General features: G+C 31.2%; 2 protein-coding genes across 8 annotated transcripts in view; both read right to left on the bottom strand.

The window, feature by feature from the left end:
- LOC113398666 (actin-binding Rho-activating protein-like) overlaps positions 1-6,567 on the bottom strand; it is a 29,944-nt gene extending 23,377 nt beyond the window's left edge. Inside the window, exon 1 of the mRNA XM_026637520.2 lies at positions 6,403-6,567. Coding sequence (XP_026493305.1) covers positions 6,403-6,459 — 57 coding nt within the window. The 5' untranslated portion in view covers positions 6,460-6,567. The remainder of the gene's footprint in view (positions 1-6,402) is intronic.
- A 668-nt stretch (positions 6,568-7,235) lies between these two features.
- The window catches only part of LOC113398560 (protein unc-13 homolog B), a 307,486-nt gene continuing 295,811 nt past the window's right edge, over positions 7,236-18,910 (bottom strand). For all 7 annotated transcript variants that reach the window (XM_064216954.1, XM_064216953.1, XM_026637348.2 and 4 more), the window contains 17 exons: positions 18,211-18,389; positions 17,749-17,899; positions 16,799-16,957; positions 16,399-16,524; positions 16,116-16,283; positions 15,620-15,733; positions 15,001-15,168; positions 14,454-14,675; positions 13,617-13,783; positions 13,390-13,534; positions 12,785-12,916; positions 12,427-12,570; positions 12,000-12,219; positions 11,793-11,891; positions 10,811-10,973; positions 10,533-10,659; positions 7,236-10,385 (listed from right to left, as the gene is read on the bottom strand). In XM_064216954.1, coding sequence (XP_064073024.1) covers positions 10,212-10,385; positions 10,533-10,659; positions 10,811-10,973; positions 11,793-11,891; positions 12,000-12,219; positions 12,427-12,570; positions 12,785-12,916; positions 13,390-13,534; positions 13,617-13,783; positions 14,454-14,675; positions 15,001-15,168; positions 15,620-15,733; positions 16,116-16,283; positions 16,399-16,524; positions 16,799-16,957; positions 17,749-17,899; positions 18,211-18,389 — 2,658 coding nt within the window. In that variant the 3' untranslated portion in view covers positions 7,236-10,211. The remainder of the gene's footprint in view (positions 10,386-10,532; positions 10,660-10,810; positions 10,974-11,792; positions 11,892-11,999; positions 12,220-12,426; positions 12,571-12,784; positions 12,917-13,389; positions 13,535-13,616; positions 13,784-14,453; positions 14,676-15,000; positions 15,169-15,619; positions 15,734-16,115; positions 16,284-16,398; positions 16,525-16,798; positions 16,958-17,748; positions 17,900-18,210; positions 18,390-18,910) is intronic.

Below are 18,910 nucleotides of genomic sequence, written 5' to 3'. Positions count from 1 at the left end.
AACTTTTTGGACAGCGATTCGATAATATGCGCATGAAAATTAAGATCAAACTTATAACGCGTTACGTTTAGGGTCATTTAATCACACGAGAGAGAAGATAGATATGACGGAGGGAGAGAGAAAGAAGGTTATATAAGTTTCCTCTAGCAAAATAAACAACTTGTCTCATATGTAAAGAAAGATTTATTGTTTGTTCTCTAAAGATAATTCATTCTATATAGTGGATATACATTTCTCGAGATCGCTTTGGATTTAACTAGGTTTCTTCATGAAAGCACTTTCGAAGCATCAATTTTGGAGTATTGAATTAAATGTAGCTCGACTACTGTTTCGGAAAGTTGATTCTAATAAAACGTACATACAAGAAAGTTCTACTCTTTTCCACCAAATCAGACATGTGTGTTAATTAAATTAAATTATAAACGTTAATAGCGCAATGGTTTAAGGGCTGCCTAGCGATGTAAAAAGTCACAGGATCGATCCTGACACTTAAGCTTAATTTGAGGGGTAAATATTAGTAATTCCTTATAATGGGGCATTGCTACAATTCTTTTTTATTATTTATATATACATATATAATTAAACTATTACGAATATTTACTCCACGTGTTTTTTGTTTTTTGGCTTAGCGCGCACGCTAACACATGCTAAAACACGCTCTGCGGATTAACAAGAATGAAACAATTATTTTACAGCAAAATAAAATTATACAAATATGAATTATGTTTAAAAGCATCAAGACAGAAATAAAACATGATGATATAAAATAATATATTAATATGACATGACGTTATTCATTTGGTATTTCATTTTACTTTAGAAAATGAATACTAGTTTCATTTCATTCAAATGATAAAATGTAAAGCATTTGAAATGTTGACGTAAAAGATTATACTCAACGTTCGAGCGCCCTAGGCCGTTGCGTAAATATGAGATAGGTAAGTCAGATCCGTTAACTTATTGCAATATAAATATTTATTTAATGAATAGTAAGGCTTACGATATTGTTGTGCGTTTATATATTATATAATTACACTTAGGTTATTTATTATCATATTACATGAGTAAGCGATAAATGACGAACAAAAAATAATTGAATTATATATTGAATTGTATAATATAATTCTTAGATCTTTAAATTTATATGATAACAGATTATGAAATCAAAATCAAAATATTTTTTAATCAACTTTTGAATCGTCCTGTTACAGTTTTGAATTAAGTAAGCCCACCACCGGTTCGGAAATTTGATTATCCCGAGATAAACCCACCAAGAAACTCAGTAATTACTTTTTTCTACCATTTTTTTACTAAAAATAATTAATAATCTTTTCTATTAATTTAAAACAAAAAACAAGGTAAGAAAATTCAGATCATAATACGTTAAATAAATCTATATTTATTCAGATTCATTCAGATTAATTCAGATCAAAATACGTTAAATAAATTTATATTTAACGTATTTTGATCTGAATTTTCTATAAGGATAGTATATAAGCTTTAATTTTCAATCATTCAATGTTAAATTGCGTATAAAATATTAAATCTGTAAACGTAATGTAATGTAAACGATTTTAAATGAAGGTTAATAACCATTTCATATAAACGATCTAAATTAATATGGTGACACATAAACTGCTGTAAGCCTGAACATAGCCGCGTGGGCGCTGTGGGTATGATCTGTTGCTCTTTTATTGAATGTATTTCAAATCCATATATAGCTTAATATAAACAAACCGAGCGAGTTTGTTATTGTTGGAAACTTACGTATTATATAAAAATATAACGCAGAAATATTTCATGCAAACTGATATATTGTCTTTTATTGAAGATTTAAAATTGTAATTTTAAGATACGAGGTTATTCGTTCTCTATTATTATGAAAATAAAACAATAATTGTTTTTCATGACATGACCCAGTATTAAAAAAACGGGTACAACAAATTTACAATTGTATTCAGAAAAGTTTAAATACAATTAAAATTTAATTTAATTTCATTTTTAGTATAGTAATTATTAATCAATTTCAAAGGACTCATTGGTACTATGAAATGCACATATATACTCGGTGAAATAAAGAGAACTAAAAAAAATAGGAATAAAACTTTCATAAATGTAATAAAACTTTTTTTTTTTGCTATAACATCACCCATAAACATCAAACATGGCCGCCCGTTGAAATGTAATGTCATCGATTTTTTTTTGGATTTAATATCGAAATATCTTATCGAATTTTGCGGATATATGATGTCGACTAAAAAAAATATTATTTTTTTAATGATCTGTAATTGTGGATAGGTTTCAATCTGGTATTTAGAAGTTTTATCGTCTGCAGTTATTAGTCCAAAAGTCCGAAATAAAGTGAATTGCCGTCTTCTTTGTCGTACTGGTCCCGGGTGAATGGTAATATGACTCATTATTGTCCGTCCTTGCACGGCTTGTATTCAGAGCGATCACTTCGACGAGAGATGACTGTAACTTCCGACTCTTGGAGCGTTAACAGGAATGTTTCTGGTATTTAGAAGTTAAAATTAGGCATCTAATATGTTTACGCGTTTGAATACGTTCCTTGTTACGTAAATCGTTTTCTGTTTAGATTTTGCGCAAATTATGGAATTTGCTTGAAGTGTTTGTTATATCTATAATTTTGAGGTTTCAGCGATTAAGGATATATTTACCAATAGTGAATTTGAAATTATTTTAAAATTTTAAATGAAAAATATTTCTGTACAACGAATAACCTTCATGTCATCCTCCGTAAATTGTGATGATTATATTAATTGCAATTATCTTTTATCGTTTATTTAATAATACTGATTGCTTGAGAATTTTTTCTTTATTATCAACATTCCATGTGGTTCAGAAAGTAAAGTTCTACTAGAAGTAAGAAAGAAGAAAATTGGAAACATTTGTGTTGTCAACACGCTGTAAAATGCAGTTGCGGTAATTAATTTATCAACGAAACTTAATGGTGCGTATAAATTATATACATATTGACACAATTTTCGTTGACTTTATAATGAATTGCAAAAGTTTCAAACACAGATATTGATAATTTTTTTTATGGAAACACACCATTAATATAGCTATAGATTAAGACAATTTATAGTCATAATTTGCCACAGACCCTGACCAGACTATATTCGATCGAGCTTCGATCCAATTTTCTGTAACAACTAAATTTTAATTAATAGTTACCCGTGGAACATTAATTTATAAGCAATTTGTTCCACTCGCTTACTCGGAAATCTTAAATCGATTATAACTTTGTCTAATTTTAATAGATCAGTTAAATAAAACTTAAAAGTTAAAAGTCATTACCTATAATCCATGGTTATTATTTATGAAATATGTTGTAAAATATGTAATTGCTTTAAGTTTATTGACATAACATACTATATGATAATATATGTGAATTTGTTAATATACAGTACCTGCCGGGTAAGTGCTCCATGGCAGGACAATACGAAAATATATTTATTATATATACGTTGCTGGACTGTATGTTCTTAATATAAATATGGATAGCAGATTATAATTCGATATATTTTCGGATTACGATATTTTCTCATCAAGGAAAACATCTCTGATGAAATTAATTATAGGCATGCATATGGCATGTGAAGATTCAGTGGTGCCTTACTGGTTATGAACATGTCATATTTTTAGATTCTAAACCTAATTTGTCACTAGATAAACGAAAAAACCAGAAATAGTAACACAGACTTAGTTCACATATTATTGTGTCAAATATTTCACCGTGGATTGAAGATTTCAGGTTAATTACAAATAGATGTTTATTATTGTGTTCGTATTTTAAGCTTAAGCTACGTTAGTATATTTTGTAATTAAAAAAATTGTATTTGATTTTGCGTTTTATTTGCGACAATCAAACGACGGCGCATATCTCGTTTGTTGGCTGAGTTCCATAGCTATGCGGCGTTGTAGCAAATAGTTGTCTAGTTCAGTGTCGTGTCATTGTTGGAATTCAGTGATTATGTGTATCAATTAAAAAGGTTACAAGTTTATTATAGTAACAGTATGACTATCACATAATATGTGCGTAATTACTCATAAAAAAATTAATATGAATCAATGAATTGGCCTCTTTTTCCGAGTATTGCATATTATTGTTATATTTGTAGTATTAGTAGTATCGCAATCGGTGCGGAAAATTCCACGCAAATCAATTTCTTACGTTTTAAGTTAAACATAAAGGAATGGAATTGATCAGAGTTCAGATAAATGGCATATTCAAAAAAAAATGCTAATTAAAAAATAATGATCATTCCCTGGTGTTCTCTCGATAAAAGTATATATCCATCACTGCGTGTCTTTCAATCTATCCTTGTGCTAAATTTCATAATGATCGGTTTAAGATATGAATCGTAAAAGCAGGTCAAACAAACAGTAAATTCAAAGTCCACTTCCACATTTAAAATGTAATAAGGATATAGTTTTTTTTTTATTTAAAAAAAGAAACAGTCATAGGCAAAGGCCTCCTCCCTCTTCAAAAAGAGCTTTTTCTCACATTGCTGCAATGCTGACTACCACCATTCACCATATTCACCAGCGAGCCGGAGATAAATTATAAACACAATTTAAGCACATGTAAATTTAGCATTGCTTTGAAACTGTGATCTTTGTGCTAGATTCACACGTGTTATGATCTGGGCCATCTCGACTAAACAATAGCCGACTTAATTCCGTCTGAACTTTCTTTATTGAATTAAACGTCAAAATTCAAACAAGGAGCAAGTTAACTTTTCTTTGTAATATTCATTAACGAACACGGAATTGATCAATATTAAATTTAGTTTTTAATTAATTGCAAAGTTATTTGTTAACAAAATTGATTTTACAAATTATGCCAGCTACCTATTGAAACTTTTTAACTTGACAATGATAGGACCTAATATAATTATAATTTATTTCCTTCCTTATAAATTATATTTAGGAAGGCAAACGAGCGGCCTGCTAATGGTAAGAACTTTTAAAGCATCTATTAACACTGGCACACACTATGATAAGTATAAACCAATTCTGGTAATCCTCGTCCTACCGCGTTTTCAGGCACGAGAAGATGACATCTTTTCGTGCCTGTACTTCACCCTTCATACAGAATAACATCAATATAAACTCTTACTATTTGGTAGCAGACCTACAAAAATCCTTATAACCGTAAACATCGTAATATAGTAGTAAGTATACGGTACTATACTATGAAAAATAACTAATGACGCAGTGTCAATTTAATAAACTTGGACTACATCATTTTCTATTTATCCTTAGAATCCTATCACTAGAATATAATATAAATAGAAACAACGCTGAACAATGAATTCTTAATTGAGTTTTTTGTCTGATCGAAATAGAAACGTGATCAAATGGAACAGTCTGAGATGACACTATTAGTTAAAACCTATCGCGTAGCCACAATGGGAGCCCGGCGAACTATAACGGCTTTTGTTTTATTTTTTTAAGTTTGCAAATTATTCTGAACTTTGAATATATAAAACTTTATATCTAGTTCCTGTATGATTCCGACCAGATCATATTTTGTTTTCGGTAAATCCCATAACTCATGTACTATTTCTAATGCTGAAACCCTTGGTCTATCTCAATCTCTAACATTATCCGTTAAATGGTTAGTTTGTGATAAGACAAAGTTAGGTATAGAAGTATAGAAAACAAAACGGCAATTTTCTGCAAAACTAAAGTATTAGATTTCTTTTGTATTATTGTCAAGTTTTTACTTAAACCCCAAAGCAATAACGATAAGATAACGATCATTTACGGGATAGAATCATATCTTGGCTTAATGGCCAAGTTAGCTAATTGTTTAAAAAATATTGTCAAAAATAGTGAGTCAAAGAGGGACAAGTTAACAAACATACTTTGGCATTTTTCATAATATCACCAGGGATAGGTTTCTAAATAATACTTTTAAATCATAGCTAGTACATAATAATTATTTATTAACACATAATTCAATTTTGTGAGATAAAAGTTCACAAATCCGACTGATTTTTTGATATTTATTTCCTTTCAAATTAAGTTATTCTGAGAAGGTCATCCTTATATCCTCTGACGTATATAAATTAGAAGTTATAAAGAAAACAGCCTGTTGCTTGAAAATATTTGTAGATCACAGACAATTGCATGAATTATATTCATACAGAACAGAGTGGGTTTGCCTTACGAATATTTAAACGAATTAATCAAATTTTATTCATTTAATTGAATATGTAAAAAACATTGTAAGATATTTTCGTTCAAGATATTTAAAATGAATACAAACACATCTCTTTCTCGACTACTAAGTAGCAAATCTTTATTACATTACGTGTCTAAAATAATAAACAACAATGTTTACATGCAATTACATAAACGAAGCCTTACCCGTGATCGTCTTTGCATCGGACTGTCGCCGGGAATTGTAAGAAAGTTTCCACTCATTGTACACAACACCAACGTTAATACTATTAGATAAAAATAACACAAGCCGTGTGTATCTCGCGATGGTCAAGTCCGCAGTGATGTGTTCGGTTTATGAATGAGTGACGTTTTTAAATAGGCGACTTTGGTCCACTTCTCCGTGACGTCACTGGCCGGACGCGCGTGTGGGAGTGTCTACGTTCCATTATGCTACCCAAATAACCATAATATCAGACGTGGTTTCGGAGAAAGTTTCATTGTCTTACGATAAAACGAAATATTTCATAAAATGTTATAAGATGTACCTCTTAGAGATAACTGTGTGCATAATTAGATATAATATTAGAATAATGAATAATGGTAAATTGTATAATTTTGAAGGTCGTTGTAGACTAAAAAAAAATATATTTTTTTTATATTACATGTTTTAATACTTCATTCTTAATGAGACTGTAGATGTATTATATATTATGTTTATTATTGTTTTCTTGCTGTTTCTGTGTTCGCAGATTAAGAATGAAAATCAAGGGTAAAATAAAAATTATTATCTAACGAATGCACATGTAATACATGTTAAAAAATCATAAAGGAACAATAAATATCTATGATTATATCTTATATTTCTAAACACATACAAAAGTTCTGAACAAACATTTTATTTTTATTTTTATATAGTTAACTATTATTAAAAAACAGCGGTTGTTTTTTTGTAATGTATATTAATGCAGTTAATTCCAGAAATTATTGTTTACATATGTAATTACGCATAATATGTTATATAAATGAAAACACCAAGCTATATTTGAAATACGGATATTTATTTATTTTTTTTCATAAAAATTCTAAATTCAATAATGTGTTTAAACATGTAACATTTACATATATGCATTTATACAAAGATACATGCAATGTTAGTGATTTAATACTAGAATTGGAGCGTAAACGTCTTATAATGATTATGATGACGTGATCATCACATTTTACACTTAAAAATAATATTTACCAAGTATTGTCAAATGGCAAAGGTTTTTTTTAATGTGTCAATGGTATATGGAGTAAAATATTAATGAAGTTGAATGAAGGCTGTGCGCTTTTCTTTATTGCTGGCTCGATCGCAGTATCTTCATAAACCGATTAATTCAAATAAAAAAATTGTCAAATATAAAAAAGATCTTAATGAACAAAACTTATAATGAAATTGGAAGTTTATGCAGATAGTGGGATCTTTGTTTACAATCAATGCGATGGTCGTACATTTGCAATTATATACAAAATTATACAGTCGTGATTTATCGTCAATGCATAACATTTTTTCTGTAAGGAAATCTATTATTCCGTATTGGATATCTAATTAAAGTGAGAAATCTGACTTTGAAAAGTTTACTATTCGACCTTGTAATAGTCACCATTTATTGAAATGAATTTATAACCAAATATCGATTAATTACTTTGAGAGGATAAACATTGAATACATAATTTATCTGACATCAATTCTATCCATTCATAAGGTACATTTTTCTAAAACAATTCTTCTAAACAACTCCTAATAATAAAGCACACGAGATATATTTTATTTATTATCTGTTAAACGATAATTACATTTTATATAACATTTTACATAATCGTATTGTGGTTGTGTGCTTTAAAATAAATATACTAAAGGAGAATGAAACTACGAACATATTCAGTCCGAAAACACTAAAATCACTCAAGAAATGATTTAATTTATTTAATAAGACGAGTAAATATATCTTTAAATATATTATTGAGATTTGGACTAGACAAACCACACTCTACAGATATGTAATCCATGATAAATACTAATATATAGAAAATCTAATTCCCGTGTTTGTTAAGTGATGTGCTGTTTTGTGTTTTCAACGCTACACCTCGATTTATTATAATACGATTTTGTATAAAAGAAGCGATCGTTTTTAAATCGTGTGCTTATTATTTATAAGTAATATTTCAATTACCGGCATGATAAGCTTTATTTATTTTCCGGTGAGTCGACACGCGTGAAGGTCAAACAGCTCCGACGAAATATTTCAGTAAAACTGATTTTTATCTTATTTACGGATGTTTGCGAGTAAAGTGTGAAATGTAGTATTGAAAACACAATGTTTTTTTTTATGTGAATTTATCGAACTCCGTGTAATTCGCTAACCGTTTGGCCTGGAGTGGGTAAATTTTTAATATTATTTTGCCATCGCAAATGAATACATTACAATAACGATACTAACGTTTAAACAAAAAAATATATTTGAGCACTGAATATCTAACATTAGGATATAATATTTAAGGATTTTACGAACAATATTTAGAATTATATAGAAAGTGAATAAAACGGATATAGTATCGAGGTCCCGTTCGGAACAACAAACGAATGAGAAGCCAATTTTAACAATAAACACACAATATGAACTCTTATAAAGCAAGTCCATATAAATATCCACAGTTACGATAACTGTTTCTCATTTTATAACAATATCACAATTTTCAATAATATACAAAAGACAGGAGATTTAGAATAACATGTTTAAACAGGTCAAGCGTAAAAAGTAAGAGCAAATAGGTGATATACGTATTCTTTAACATTTTTTTTGTTATTATATACAATTTAAGATCACATCGTACAATGCGGATCACTTAAAACGGGACATAAAGGAGTTTTTTATAAAAGATGACAAGACCGTACATTTTACGATAAATCATACTACTTATATTAATCCAATTTTAGAACACTCATCTCCTAAACGTGCATTTACTCGAGCATGACAAACACCACGCGGTAACGGAAAACGTATAATTCGCATCGCATCCGAACACTCAATGTTACGTTAATACTTTTACATGTTCCTCGACAGAAGCATATTATGTATACCAACAAACGAAGGAAATAATTTACATAAGGCCATATATTATTTACTGTACACGTATAACGATAAGATGATTAAGTAGTTAAATAATGTTGATTTAATATTAGGGGTTAAGGAAATAGGTAATGCGTCCGTATTAACGACGGTTTGGTCCATACAAGTAGTATATTTAATACATTAATCGTGTGTGTCGAAATGTCCACACACAACTTTAGGTATGCAGCAAAATTACACAACGTTAACATCCATGAAACTCGGAGTCTGAAAGATAACGCTTCAAGCTTCAATGCATCAACGATTGCAATATATACATATTTTTATAATACGTAATGGAAGAAATGAAATACATCTGTGTTTATAGATAAATTTTGTGCTCGATTTCAATAGTTTCATGGATATAACGCAAACGGATACGGTTTTCCGCAATTCAATGGCGATATATGTATTTGAACAATCTTTATTTTGCTGTATGCCTAAGATCGGCGGACGTAGCAGCGCCCGGCCGCCTACGGTCAGTCTTTTTGGCTAATGATTCGAATTTGTGCAAAATATTCTACTATTCGCGTAACTTAACATCGTAAATTTATTTACAAAACGATTTCTCTCGACGTCGAGAATATAAACGAAACGTACGAGCACTGACCGGTAACCGCCGGAGCGCCGAATTGTTATTAATATTTCGATCTTGAGTTTGTCTCTTGATGGTGAAATAGCTTTGAATTTCGTCTTCTAATCTTCGGTTTGTCCAACGTGGACAAAACGCTGAGGTCGCCCCATTAGCACTATGATTTAACATATCACAACCGGTTTTTTCCAGTCGTAATCCTAGGTATGGAAGATCCAAATGGAATGGCTTGCTGAAATGTATCACGCGGTGATTCCTTACGGAGGTCTTCACGAAGGTCCTTGGCTACCGGCAGGTGCTTCTGCTCTCATTTCCGATTTCAGTTTGACGAACTCTCTCGCTACTTCATCGCTATGCCTCTGAGAGAGTATTCTAAGTATTGTCCAGCCGGTCTCATCCATCTTCACGCGAGTGCCGAGTGGAAGCCAGCACGCACATGCTCCCTATAAAACAACATATGTTAATGTATAAATTAGCATAAAAAAGTAACTCAAATAAAAGAAATAGAAATTTACAAATTCGATCTAAAGCCCTGTGTGGTGTCAAATGATTTTTTTTTATGGGGAAAAGTCTTAGTTCTTTCGTATTACCTGTTCTGCAATATCAGCAAGACGCATGACTGCGACGCCTACGAGCCTGTCCTCTCTCGCGAAGCAATAGTCTCGAACACATACGTGCAGTTCAAACAGCTCCAGCTGTTCAGTTGCACTCACCATACTGGAATTATATGTATTTAAATTAAATAAATACACATTTAACAACGGTTATAATTCTTCAAGTCTGAGTAACTAAATAGCGTATTTTTTTAAATATTTATTTTATATTTTAAAATAGATAAGTGTTCAATAAGAAGGTTGATTAAACTCACAAGTGGAATGTCTCATTGAATTTAGGACTCCAGTTATTACTCTTCGACTTCGTGGCGAACTTTCTCTTCTTATCGGCCAGGTGTGGTCCAATCAGATTTACTTCAATGAATGCACGGAACATTCCACTAGCGATCACCCACTTCAGATCATTTGCAGCAACCACTGTAAATGACATATGCAAAGTGTTAAATACGGTTTGAAATAAAACTTTGTTGTAATAATGACCTTCTTATCGATTTCAATCACGGCAGTCATACGTAATGAACATTATTACTATCTGCGCTGGATATATCGTAAAATCAAGTGTGCGTTTGTATACGTGTAACACGGATGTAATTTCCTTTCCTTCACTTCTTCACTTCAAAGTTCTATGAAACAGCACTACTGGAAGAAGTTCAGGAGTTCAGGTGCAGGCTCAATGGCTTTGAGTACTTTACGGGCACTTAGGATAGGATTTAATGGTTTAGACTGAAATGAATTTTTTGTCCTGGGCTAATTTGAAGTGGTCGGTACTAATAATTTTTGGACATTATATTTTACGTTAAATTACATTTAACTATATAATTTGTAGGTATTAGGGCCAAGGTACGTGTGTGTAACACTATCACCTGTCAATTGCTAATATTTATAGGTAAGTTCTTAATCAAAAACCCAACACTTTTTATTGGACCGACTACAAATTTAATCCTGGGATCTGGTGGTTTCGAACCAAACTTGTTGCCAAATAGTGTCAAAAAATATATTTGATTATAAATGGTATGTAAGTTTTTATTGTTCTAGATTTAGAAAAAAACTACTAATTCTATTGGAAAAGTTCTTCGGTAATTGTGTTACCTGTCTTTAATTGGTAACAGTCATGACACTCTTGAACCATTGAAATAATTGTGTTGCGTAAATAAGTTTAAATCATTTTTAGACTAGTCAATAAATATGCATTCAGTTTTGGTTTTTTTTAATTGAAATAAAAACACATCTACTAACCTTTCACTGTTATCTTGTGTTCACCCGTACCAGGATGTGTGAACAGATCTACTTGAAGTGAAACCTCGCCTACGCTACCTTCCTCTGCAACCGCTGCATCTAAAATAAACATAGTTTTGAGGTATAGATGTATATTCTTTCACATTCTTTTTATATGTAAATTATTGTTAATATGTGGACAATGTAATTTAAATTTTATTTGGTTACCTTGATTCTGCTGACTGGTGACAAACGTTCTGATGAGAGTATCAGTGGTCTGAGTGTATAGACTTAGTGCATATCTTAACGATTTTAGCTCTGGACTTTTTTCCAGGAAATTCTTCTTGAGACCACTGCCACCCGCGTGGAAGTACAGCTTGATGGTATTCAGCGCTGCACCCAAGACCGCGCATTGCTTTGGCGTTAGACTCTTCTCTGCCGATAAGTGCTGGAAAGAAAGTATTGAATTTTGACCAATACTAAAAGCAACAACAACAGAAAATAATAAAAACTCCGACCCTTATTTATTAACAATGTTTCGTGATAAATCAACAATCATCCGATTAATATACATGATCGTTTTTGTATTAACAAAGATATCGATATTACCGTATACCGAACATGACTTGTTCGGAGAATCTGAATGGTGACTCACCTCCTTCGAAATATCCATAACGCCGGAAAGTGCATGTTTGACATCCTGTTTACCGACCGTGCTCTTGAAGAGCTGCGTCATATCTTCGATCTTCGCATTTGCTGCTAAATTCTTTGCATTGTTTGTCAGATTCTTCAACATCATCTACATATAAAACGATTAGGTTAAATTTATTTTATGAATATTTTATTGTTTTTATTTAAAACATACTTATATTTATTGTTTTTATTTGAGGTTTAAGGATGATTCAAAGAAATCAAACTGGTACATATTTATTAAGGTAATTATAAATGTTGTAATGAAATGAAGATAAACATATATTCCGGCTATTGTATAAACTTGTAGTATGTATAATTACCGTCTTATCGGTCATTGGAGGAAGGACCACAGTCTTTTCCAGTATCTGCATTACGATCTTCCACAATTCTTTCAAAAGCCTCTTGAGGACTGTTTTCTCACAAGATACCGCGTACATTGTTAATGAGCCATCCTATAAAAAAATAATGTAAACAATAGCTCATCAAAATTATCATTTTTCTGAATAAAAATAAAACCATTGCTATAAAAAATGTATTAAATTCATATTTGAAAAACCATTGTTAATTAAAAAGTAAAAGTATACTTTCTACAACCAATTTTTTTTTTTTAAATACACTTTAGTAAATCGACAAAATAGGGGAATTTACATTACTTAATTCAATTTATCAATGACTAGCAAATTTAAATTTCTTTATTAATTTAAGAAACAATACACTTAGGATGTGCCTGATTGATGGCCAACGTAAGAACTATCACAATTTAAAAAATATAACACTAACATTTTTTTAATTTAAATTAGTAACAGAGGCAATTTGACGTTTTCTGGTATTATCTATGACAATAAATATATTTTAATGCTATTATTGAGCTAGAAAAAACTATTTATTATTTAATACCCTGGTGAGCTGGCTGTAGAGTACTGACCAGTATGTCCATGAGAGGTCGCAGCACCTCGTCCGCCTCGTGGTGAGCGGGAGGCTGCGGCGCGCCCGGCACCGCCGCTCCGCCGCCTACTTTCTGCAGCAACTCTCCGAGCTCTTTCACGCTCGCCGTGATTCGCGTCTCCAGACTGTGAAACAGTTATTTGCTTATTTATTTCACCGTAAAATCGTCAAACTAAACGTTTGATTTCATTTTAAGATATTTTGTACCTGTTAGCAAACATAGAAGCGAGTTCATCCAAGGTGCTATTAAGGCTCGCTTGTAAATCAGTGAGGATATCGGCTGCATCGCGTTCAAGGTTTTCTCCACCCATGGCTTCGAACATCTTTTCAAGTTGCACACGCAATTGCTGGATATTGTTCATTAAAATACAAGCCTGTAATGTGAGAAAAGTAAATTGTAAATGTATGTACTTAAAAACATTGCAATATTTACATTTAATTTAATGCGTCTTCCCGAATGAGAAGGACTCGTTTCATCTTATATAAGATATTTTATTTTTGCTTTTATAGACTCCATTGTCAACCTATCTTGAATCAAAATTGTAAACTCAATCTGACGCTTTAACTGCATTTGTTTGAAAAGTCATCATATTGAGGATAATATTTGATTTTTACGTTTAATTTTTTTGTGAATTTACAATTGATATAACTATAATTTTATCATATTATACTACTCGCAATTTTAATAATATACTATCTGTGCCCTGCTATGCGACTTCGTGCGCGTTTGAAATTAATAAAAAAAAGTTATCGTTGTAGCCTAAGTTACTCCTCATTGCATCAGCTATCTGCCAGAGAAAGTCCTGTCAAAAACAGTCCAGATGTTCCAGAGATTAGCCGGAACAAACAGACAGACAGACAAAAATGGTAAAAAATATTGTTTCGGTATTTGTACCGTGTATACATACATATGCATTTAGTAAAAAGTGGTTGTTTTAATGTTACAAACAGACACTCCAATTTGATTATAATGTATGTATAGATAACTGTAATTTACTTTATTTTTAGCAAATATGTTATATGTACTCCTATTTTGAAACATACCACTCTCTCTTCTTTTAAATGTTCAGGAAATTCTTTCTTCACGATGTCCGCGTACGCTACGAGTACTTTTACGATGGTCTTGGCGAATCTCTTCATATACCTCTTCCAAATTTCCGGATCAAGACATTCAAGTTTTGATACCACGTCGAAGCACTGAGTGAGTTGAGTGAAGACGTCCACCACTGAGTTACTGAAGAGTACATGTTCACTAGATTTTTGGAACTGTAAACAAATATTTATGTTAATATTTTTGGAAATAACTAATAACTATAATATTTTTGAAAAAGAAAAAAATTGCACTAGTATTATGTAGTCATATGTATATTTTTTTTATAGCAATGACAGATTTTTCTCTGTATTTTTTTTATTAATCATAAGAATATTAAAAATAGGCATAGGCATCTTATCGATAATATTAAGTGTTAAATACATTCAGAATAACAGGGCATTATTAAAGAATGATATAAAAATATAAATCTATAGAAATTTAAAAAAACCTAGTATTGTTCTTATATTAAAAATAAATTACACAAAATACAGCACTCACCCCGTCTCTCTTATCTCTATTGAAGGCTCCATTCAGGTATTCCAAAGATACATCATCATTTTCATTAAGCCACTGCATCACGAACGGTTCGAACCATGCTGGATACTCGGGGACGGCTTTACGATATGGAGGAACATCCTTTACATAGTTTGTGTGTAGCCATTTTACCTAAAAACAAAAACCTCTCAAAACTAAAGCCACAAATATTAAATATAAATGCTCCTTCATTTATAATTTCTGAAATAAAATAATTTGGAACAGATTTTAATGGAGTATTCTTATGTAATATATCTACTTTAGTTTTCACGGTAAAGCGCAATGTAATTATATTTTACTTCCGTTAATGAAAAATATTTTGAATTCCGAATTTATTCATAACTTAAAAAATATATGCATTGGTAAATGCAATCCAGCAAATTGTATTCTAATTGAGGAATTTCTTCTTTTCGTGACTTACAATTGTGCCAAATGCATACAAAATAAAATTTAGGTTAATTTAAGTATAAATTAAAATACGGGCTTGGTCTTCACCTCAATTGGTTAAACTTACAGATTCTGTAAACGGAAATATCACTGCAAAATTTTTAGCGCATATTGAGATATTAAATTATTACTGTACCTTGAAATGCAGATTCATATAAGCGGAAGACTTGCAGAGCCGATGCTGTTCATGTTCCTCCAGAGCGTACTTCATATCCACGGCAAATAGAGACCACATTGTTGCTGCTGACAACTAAGGGAAGGATTTAATCAGAATTTTGAATTAGTTTTAATATATTCCAAAATATGAACAATTAAATAGCAAAGACGATACGGTGCAAATTACTGGCAATGCCAGAATTTAAACTTTCTCCTCACACTGACAGAGTGCTGCTATGAACGGGATCTGAGATGTCCGTTCGTATGCTTATAATAATTGGTCACTATTTTTCAAACTGGAATACGAAGTATTCATGTTACAGAAAGATTTGAGCATTAGAACAAATTTTATGAGTAGGTATTTAGACAGCTATGTACAAATTCCCATTTACTTCTCGGAAGAATCTACGTAGCAGTTACTTCATACAATTTGGTTTGCAATTTCATTTATTAATTATATTTGAGTAAATAGTTACCTGTCCAATATTTAGTTCTTGAGGAAACTGGTTAAGGACGGGAGCGTAGCTGTTCCTATCTTCTTCTATCACAGATACGATGAGTGCTATCAGTTTGTGCCAGAAATCCACGGAATCCAACTGCGGCCCATGATCAGACGGATCACGTTTGGCTTCGTTTGGATCAACCTGGTTACATAAATTGTAATAAAATATCTTTGGATATATTCTTAAAAATATTGAAATAGAATTACTGTATATTTATTTTATACCTTATATATATATTTTAATAATTGTCATTTACCTGGAACTCACGGTTGTAGAGCTCATAACAGTTTTCGAATAAGAACTGATATGTCGATCTAAGGCAGGCTTTAACGCAATCCTTGACAACAGTACTAGCTCTTGGTGGACTACTGAGCTCTTGAACCTAAAATAACGAAAAAACATTATTACTAGAGCAAAATCAGTAAAAATATTTAGTATATTAAGTCATTCATTTCAAAGTCTTAGGTCGAATATTTTAAATCTCATTTAATACTAAATTCGGACGTTAAGTAAAAATATAATTAAAATAGGAAAATTGTTCGTAATTTACAACGAATGAACTATGATTTAGCTGTGGCTTGGTTATGACGTCATATCAGTTCTAATATAGGTACTTTAGATGTCTTCTAATGTGTTTGTATCCATTGGATTTTTACCTTCATCCTGAAGAAAGTGATGCTCGTTAATAAGTCGACGGTAGATTTAAGATCCATAAGTTTTTCAGCGCTCGATGCCGGGAAGTTATTTCGATACATTGATAGATCGATTCGGAGAGAGTTATGTAACTGATCAAGTAGCTTGACGAATTTTTCTTTCTGTAAATTCGATAGAAAACACGTGAAAATAATAATTTAAAAAACAAATATGAGTTGCAATTTCTAAAATATATTTTTTATGAAATAATTTGCACTAGTTGGCAAGATTAAACTGCAATTAAACACAGGAATTGAGTTAATTAAACATTTTATTGGACGATAGCCCAGGGGAGTGGAAATTAGATACCTCATCTATCTTAAATTATGTTTACACTCAAAAGGGTTGGGATAATTTCATGAAGCCTCCCATTACGCAATAAAACTTAACCTCAGCCTGTAATTATAAGCTGGAATTTATAGAATTACTTTAAGTGGTGGCAAGTGGTGTAATCTTATTAATTTGGTTGTTGGTCGTTTCATGATAGTTTTATTTAAAATATTATTGTATCTTTATTTATATTATAATATATATTGAGAACTTTTATATTTATACAATGATACTAGTTATTACAATTACTGTAAATGAAAATTAATTGAGAACGTTTTTTGTAATTGTATTTTTTATGTTAGGGATATAGTGATCGTTGACCTGGAGCAAGAGTTATCCTTGGCCAATTTTCTTCACCAAAATAAATAATACATAAGTGTAATTATTTTTTCTTTAGTAATAAAATATCTAAATTACTCTTTGCTTAACTATAATAACACAAGATATTTCATTAAACGCATGACAAACAATATTTTGGAAGTCAAATTTTGTTTGCGCATTCTTCGTCACAGATATTTCAATGGCTAAACCCTTACTCGTGTCTAGTGAAAAACATTTAAGAGTACAATAATAAAGAGCTTACACCAAAGTTGGAAGCGGCAAATCGGTCCGAGGCCGATACAGCTGAGGAGGCAGTCGTATGGGCGTAGTAAGCATTGATATTAGCTAGCAACGTAGACATGACAGCCGGAACTCCAGCGCAGAGGTATTTCGTCGAGAGGCAGTGGAAATGTCTGGAAGAAAACTTGTTGTTTTTATTCAAGTCAAAATTAAAATAAAAGAAGGGAGAATACATTGATCGACCGACTGGAATTAAATATGAAAATATATTACATATATTAAATTAAATATAGTTCAATGTATTATATTTATTTTAAAATAATAAAAACACACGCACTCACACACTAAAACATAAAAAGTTACATTTAAAACAATATAATCGATTCCTCACATGCGGTTCTTATTTTATGTAAATAGTAATTTCCTTGCAAACGTTCATTGTAATTGTAATAAATTATAACTACATGTACAAAAAACAACTTACGTCATTGCCTGATAAATAGCCTCTATTCCGTATCTCATTGCAAATTCATCAACTATTTCTTCGGGTATATCATTAAAGTAGATCTTCCACGCGTCGTCACCTCTCGCGGCGGGCAGAGTAACCGCGCCGCCATTTTCCTCACAGAGATAATGGAATAGGTTCTCGTGAAGGCATGTGTACTGTGAAAGAAAAAAATTAAAACTTGACTTACATTTCTTGTTTTTTAAAGATTGTTCTACAGTCTTTAAGAACGATACTATAATGTACGATAAAAATATGTTTATTATTTGATTTTTTTAATGTAAAAATGTTTTGCTGAATTAATACGATCATAATGTTTCATAACTGCGACAGTTTACGACGAAATGTGATTTCCATTTTTTTAAATGAAAAGGCTTTACTGTGAAATATTCACGGACTAAACGATGGTGAGTCTAGAGATAATTCAGTTTGATTTATTCCACCACCAACACCAGAACATTTTACGGTATAGTGCATTCTCACAATCACAATCCCTTGATTCTCATAAACTGATAGAACGGCAAATCCGACACAACTATAAATATTATACTTAAAGCGCAATATTAACTACTTTACGCGCTGAGTCAAGAAAGTGTAAACACTGACAACATCTAGAATAATCCAGACTAATCTGTTAATGAGAATCTCTCGTTAAAAAAAACAAACTATTATTGTCCCG

This window comes from Vanessa tameamea, chromosome 14 (genome assembly GCF_037043105.1).
Source record: "Vanessa tameamea isolate UH-Manoa-2023 chromosome 14, ilVanTame1 primary haplotype, whole genome shotgun sequence".
Taxonomy (NCBI): Eukaryota; Metazoa; Arthropoda; class Insecta; order Lepidoptera; family Nymphalidae; genus Vanessa; species Vanessa tameamea.
Note: the sequence above shows the minus strand (reverse complement) of the source record. Positions and strands in the feature narration are given on the sequence as shown.